General features: G+C 37.1%; 1 protein-coding gene across 1 annotated transcript; it reads right to left on the minus strand.

The window, feature by feature from the left end:
* Positions 1 to 3,185: 3,185 nt before the first annotated feature.
* Positions 3,186 to 5,567, minus strand: LOC141330820 (complement C1q-like protein 2). The gene is made up of 3 exons (XM_073835582.1): positions 5,266 to 5,567; positions 3,805 to 3,933; positions 3,186 to 3,703 (listed from the first exon to the last, which is right to left on the minus strand). Exons 1-3 carry the CDS (start codon positions 5,486 to 5,488, stop codon positions 3,423 to 3,425), a joined length of 633 nt encoding a protein of 210 aa, XP_073691683.1. The 5' UTR covers positions 5,489 to 5,567; the 3' UTR covers positions 3,186 to 3,422.
* Between the last annotated feature and the right edge of the window lie 1,318 nt (positions 5,568 to 6,885).

Genomic DNA, 6,885 nt, shown 5'->3' on the forward strand with positions numbered 1-6,885 from the left:
ATAAGCTCGGGCCGGGCTACAGCCTGTGCGTCTCGGGCCAGGGCCGGGCTAGGGCTTAGATTTAAGGCCCGTGCAGGGCTCTAGTCTGTTCCCTCAGGAACCAACTCACAGAACAAGGAAAGCAGTTCCTGTGGACAATTTTTTTTTTAATCCGTTCTAATAAGGTAACCTAGGAGTGCCTCGACATGCCCTAGGTAGCAGATAGTCAAGAGGTATTGCTATGATACCTAAGTGGAGTTAGACCTGACCCGCCAAGAGGTGGCACTCTATAAGTGACCTTTCCACAGAAAGGGAGCATGTCATTATCCATGAAGCCTGAGAAGTGGGAATTAACCAGGACATCAGAACAGACAGGCTCCTAACCTGAGAGACAGGGAGGAAACCTGACCAGCCAGAGGGGGGCACTCTAAGGGACCCTTCTGCAGAGAAGGAAGCATGCCACACCCTACCCACGAGGCCTGCAAAGTCAGAATCAAGTACAGGCTCTGTTGTTTTGAATAGCACTGGTGGAACATGGGCAATATTTAAAAGTCAGTAATAGGGTAGAGCGGGGCACAAACTAACATGGGGTTAATTATAACACTTGTGGTTTAAATATTTCCACACATGCTAGCATAACCAAATTTTTTAATAAAAGAGCGCCAAAATTCAAAAGCCTTTTGAAGATATCACTGAATATTTATTTTACCATAGTAAAAGTACATTTCTGCCTTAAGTAAACTTTTCATTTAATTTTTTAGCATTCATGTAAAATGAGACAAATCTGCTATTATTTTAATCTCCAATTTGTTATTTATCAGTTTAGATAGTTTATTTATGCTTCGCAAACCAGCAGAAGACACTAACCTGTTTTAAACTCCAGTGGCGCAGATGGGGAACGTTGTAACACTGTGTGACAATATGCCCCGCTGTTATTAAACTATGCTATTCTGTGACATAAGCGGTGCAATTTACACTATTTACTTCTAAGGATTTTGATAAGAAGCCACAAGAAACAGGTGAATAAAGGCTGACAATCGATATTTAATGTTCAGATGTTATTGTTTCAAGAAATGTAAAGCATTTTGGCTGGTTTATGTGTGTGGTGTTCTATGAGAGCTGTGTGTGGAGGGAGGGGAGTGTTTTTCTGAATGTCTAAATGTGTTTCATCTATTTGTTCACATTGTTTTGAACTACTGTACAGCTGTGTGTTGCGATCAGGGTCGTACCAAGCATGGTTGCGATGTGTTCAACTCCAAAATTCAATTTTTTTTTATTTAAAAAAAACCCGTCATTACTTTATTTGAAAAAGTTAACGTGTATTTAATTGACAAAATATTTTAGTTTGTTGTGTATATTTATTTTTTTCATTCGAGCACATTTGAAGCTGTCATATGGTCGTGTTACAACGTGCCCCTCAGATGTTACAATGTACCCCACCTATGGGGCATGTTGTCACGTTTCACATCCTTTCTTTTGAGGTAAATAACGAAAAACGTATACACTGTAAATATGAAAAAAAGATATATTTGTACTAGACAAGTGTGAATATAATGTGGATAAAAATTGTACTCTGAAGCCCACGTGGATTTACATAAACCGCGAAATTCCAAAAGTGTTAGGTTGTGCCCCGCGCTCCCCTATACACCCAATTCTAATAATCCATAAAATAATTGAGACACAAATTAAATCAATAGAACTGCAGTTGGTGGATATGTCTAAGGCTTCCTGATTGGAGGTTGACCCATAATGTTTTAGGAAATCAGAATCATGCTGTGGACTTTTGTTTTAGACTTTTAGACTAAGCTGCAAAGAACTGTGGCAATGACTGTAGCTGCATGAGGAAGATGAGGATGATGAAGGCTGAGATTTCGTTTCTGATCTTTCTATGAAGATGGAGAAGATGAAAAGCACAAAGACATAACTTGCTGATTAACCACCATAGTACGATGCATAGTTGTGAAAACAAACTAGCTAGTCATGACTGTTTCCCGAACATGGTTGCATCGCATGCATGTGGTGGAGTAGAAATTGATGCTATTTAACTGAACTTAACTAGCATAATTTAAGTCCATGGCCCGGTTTCCCAGACAGGGCTTAGACTAAGCCAGGATTAGACCATAGTTCAATTAGGACATTTAAGTAATTTTTATAAACATGCTTAGAAAAAAACATTACTGGTGTGCATCTTGAGACAAAACAAAGGCACTGATATATTTTAAAATCAATCAGTGCAATATTATTTCAGTTGAAACAACTCAGACTTACATTTTAGTCTAGGACTAGGCTTAAGCCTTGTCTGCGAAACCGGGCCCATATGTCTTACTAACAAGACAATATGTTTCTAACCACAGGTCAAGAGCTTTAATTCCAACCACGTTTTTTTTTTTTTCTGATGCTGTTTTATTTTTTTTTTCTACTAAGTTTTTTTGAAACACTGAATCGTTGAGCTATGTTCGTAACGACAGAACTTGTGACCATAGTTGACTAACGATGCATTTGGGAAATGCACCCCAGAGCTGGCATACCCACACAAACATGTTTATGTATCAATGTGAATATTAATATTTTGATTGATATAGAATGTCTGTCGTAGAGTCATGATAAAGGATGAACCAATATGTTGGTTTACAAACTGCAGTGATTTGATGAGTATGATGCATCCTGCTAGTGTTTAGTGAGGCTTAAGCTGGATAGAGGGTCTTTGCAGAGGACTCCTCTGGTTCTCATGGTTTTGTCCCAATAGCTGTCTAGTTGACTGTCTAGGGCTCATCTAGTCCTTGGTTTCCACTAACATTTAGGGTTATTCACAATGCAGCACGACGTCTCATAACTTATTGCTTATACATTCCACTATCTACAGGGCTTTACGTATGTTTCTGTTTGTTATGCACCAGAGACTCCTGTGTAAAATGCGCTGAGAATATGTGCTTAAATTAAAGTACAGATACTAAGCCAAAAAGTGCTTGATGGAAAGTAAAAAAAGCTATCCACAAAAAGAGAAAACACAGCAGATTACAGAACCAATTTCCTGAAACCTTTTTCTTGAATATATTCAGCTAAAATTAACAGCAGATAATTTTACAGTGGTTTATCAATTGAATATTAAATACATGGTGATATTTGGACTAATAATCAAATCAATAACCCAAATTCATCTACACATTTTAGTTTACACAAAACTATCCCCAAAAAATAAAATAAAATATTAATAATACATTTATTTTTTTGGCAAGTACATGTTTTTTAACTGTTTATTTTGAATCGACAAAAAAAAAAAAAAAAAAAAGCAAATTACCTTTTTAAAGTAAGTTGATGCTGATTGTTTTAATGTTGCAATGTTGTATTTTCATCAAACAAAGACTGGATTAAGTAACCTGATATTTCACCTTTACCTATAAACATTGCATAGCTGTGATGTTTGTTCTCAGGGTGTATTTTATTTACATGGCATTGATTAGAAAACCACAAAACACAGTGGTGACATTGCTCTCATCCCAGATCCTTGTGTTCTTCTTAAGTACAATATAGACATGCTCCCCCTTCTCTAACAGCAGCGTTAAACCGTTACCTCCATTCTCTGTGAAGCAGCTACTCTTGTGATGTTTTGTTATTGCTACTTGCTTTCCATTTCTATGCAAGGCCAACAGTGTCGGCTGATCAGCTCCACAATGGTAGAAGAAGCTGAAATAGTATACTCCATGTACCGGAACTGTGAAAATTCCTGTTAAAGAGTGAGACAATTCTCCAGTTAGCAGTTGGACACAGTTATAGAAGTGTGCTGATACTGTTTTCAGCAATATAAAACATGTGAATTAAAAATACCTGTGGTGTTGTTGTAGGCATCACCAACATTCGTGATGACATTCTTGTAAATCAGTGTTACATCTGTGTTAAATGGTCCAAATAAACCACCACACCCTACTGAAGCTGAAAATGCCACATTTGGACTGTCTGAAGAGAATGTGTAGTATATTAAAATGTTGAAAATCGGCTTAATAGCAATGAAAACTAATGTTTAACAACACACCTATACAAAAATATATTCCGTATTTTTCTTCTGTAAACCACTATAACCACTTTTTTTAAAAGTGCCTATTATATATATATTAGTGGTGGGCATAGATTAATTTTTTTAATCTAGATTAATCTCACTGTAATCTTGGAATTAATCTAGATTAATCTAGATTAAAATGGCTAATTATAATGACTAAAAGTAAGTCTTTGAGAACGGGTTTCTCAAGCCAGGTGGCACATTAGACCAGGGGTTCATCTCCTGTTTCCAAACTGCAAATTTTGCTATATTTATTTTTTTATCATATATATTGTTTTATGTCGATTATTTAAATAGGAATATATAAACACCTACATTATACTGTACAAAAGTAATACAGGACTAATGTTCTGTTACATGTTACACCGTACTTTTATTTTGACAGGTTACCGTGAAGTTTCTGTGTGTACAGTATGATATGATGCTAGTTTTCTCAAATGAAACGGTAAAAGTGACACTCACAGCAGCTTTGGAGATTGATTTTATCTGTTCAGATGCAAATGCCAAAAATGAACGGGAACGTCACACGTGCTTCAGTATGCGTGTAGTAAAAACGTACATACATACAGAGGCAAACGGAACATGCAGGATTCATATTGAAACGGTCTTTTTGCATTTCAGTTTTCACAGACACTAGTCCATATCATGATTTGAATTAAGTGGCAGACCAACTTTTGATTTATTAATCCAAAAATCGACGAATTTACGTGACATTTCGCGCTATAGTAGAATCGGTTTTTATGAATGGAGTCTGCGATCCAGTCCCTGTTTTCGCGTGGAGGAGACATTATAAACGCGCGACCATGTAGAGACAGAGAGACAGAAATGACATGCCTTCTTGTAAATAAGATAACCCAACTTTGACAATAGATTAACGGCGATATTTTTTTTATGGCCCGATAAGAGTCTCAAGTTAACGCAGCACGTTAACGCCGATAACGGCCCACCACTAATATATATATATATATATATATATATATATATATATATATATATATATATATATATAAAATAGGCTTTATACCTACTATATACATACCATCTACCATTTTATTATTTTACTCTAACATTTCATGCATAAGTCAATGTGTTACTTGCCATTTACTTGTAATTCTTCATGAGATTTACTAATAATTTTTAATAAAAAAATTTACACGCTTTTATTTATTTTATTCATTTTTTTTTTACAATATTACAGCATATGAATATTTAATACAAATCATTAGCCTCACCTCTGTTTTCCTTTTTAATCTTCTCAATCTCAGCTTCACTGTTTGCAAGTCTGGACAGCACATCTTGCATTTTGTTTTCAAAAGCATTGAGTCGTGTCTCTGTGGCTTGTAATTTCTCCTCTGATACTCCAAGGTCCTTCAGTAGGTCTTTGAATAGATTTTTGAAAGGACAGGTCAGCTGTTGGGCTTCATTTTGAAGAAAAGTTTCTCCTTGACTAGCCATTTCAGAGGTGAACAGTTCTGTTGTGGTGAAGTTCAAACCTGTAAAATTTTGTACAGAAGAAAAACAGTGGGTTACTCTTACTGCTTTGGCTTGAATGTGTCAGAGATTACTGTCAGGTATGTTTTTATCAGAAGTTATCGTTATCTTCAGTCATTCACACGTGAAGTATAGCCAATGACAGGCAGCATACAGTATATTTATATGAATGTTTCTCGGAAATTATTGTTTAATTACCTTTGTGCTTAATGTTTTACAAAATGTGTATTATCACAGCTTTTTACAATCTCATTGATCATTTACAATCTCAATCTCAGCTTTGTGTTGAACAAAACACTAAACTTTGTACTTAACTGTACAACTTAGTTCCTTCTATTATGTTTGAGACAATCTCTCTCTCTCTCTCTCTCTCTCTCTCTGTCACTTCCGGTACGGGAAGTGCTAGGAGGTGGAGTGCTGTGAGTGCGAGTGGAGTACTAAGTGAGTGGAACTTTTATCTTTCCTTTTTTCCCTCGTTGTGTTTGTTCTTAGTTGTGTGGGTCTAGTTACATCCCCTTCAGTTTTTTTGGGCCGAGTGCTATGCGCTTTGTGGAAGCATGTCGGCCCCACGCGTGCAGGAGTTGTTCGGCGTCACGCTGTAAAGGTAGCATCTGCGGTTAATGTGGAAGATTGTTGTCTGGCAGTTGGAGAAGTGGTAGGACATAAGAGTGTGCTATCCACTTCCAGAATCAACAGTGCTGTTGTAGTTTTTTTGAGTAGTATAGAAAAAGCTAATACATTATTTGAGAATGGAATTGTTATCCGCGGTGAATTTATTCCTGTTCTCCCCCTTTCTCTCCCAGCTAAACGAGTCACTTTGTCAAACGTACCACCTTTTGTGAATGATGACATCTTAACACAGGCTTGATCCCGATACGGAAAACTAGTTTCCCTGATCAAGAAGATCCCAATTACCTGTGGATCGCCTCTATTGGAACATGTTGTCTCTTTCAGACGTTTAGCCTATATGATTATTAGAGATGACGCTGACCTGGATATGACACTTAATTTTCGAATTGACAATTTTGATTATGTCGTTAATGTCACAACCGCAAAGATTAAATGCTTTGGCTGCGGTAATTTTGGCCATCTACTTCGTAATTGCCCCGACAAAATTGTTCTAGAAGAGAACGCTAATGAGAATTCTGAAGGCACTAAATCTACTGTTGTTGCTGATGTAGTAGAGGTGGTCCCCCCAGGGGAAAGCTCGGTAGTAGCGGCTTCAAGTTCCTCCAGTGAGGTTATATTTGGACCGACTTTGTCGTCCCAATCCTTATGTACGGCACGCACTGAAATGCAGCCAGAGGCTGTTGCTAAGGATATTACGGTGCCCGCCAGGGGACACCTTCGGTTCACTTATG

Source organism: Garra rufa, chromosome 3 (assembly GCF_049309525.1).
Source record: "Garra rufa chromosome 3, GarRuf1.0, whole genome shotgun sequence".
In the NCBI taxonomy this organism is placed as follows: Eukaryota; Metazoa; Chordata; class Actinopteri; order Cypriniformes; family Cyprinidae; genus Garra; species Garra rufa.

Coding starts and splice junctions, on each gene's coding strand:
- LOC141330820 (XM_073835582.1), bottom strand. CDS start 5,488: ATGGCTAGTCAAGGAGAAACTTTTCTTCAAAATGAAGCCCAACAGCTG. Junction 3,934..5,265: donor GATTAAAAAGGAAAACAGAG/GTGAGGCTAATG, acceptor CATTCTCTTCAG/ACAGTCCAAATGTGGCATTT. Junction 3,704..3,804: donor TGCCTACAACAACACCACAG/GTATTTTTAATT, acceptor ACTCTTTAACAG/GAATTTTCACAGTTCCGGTA.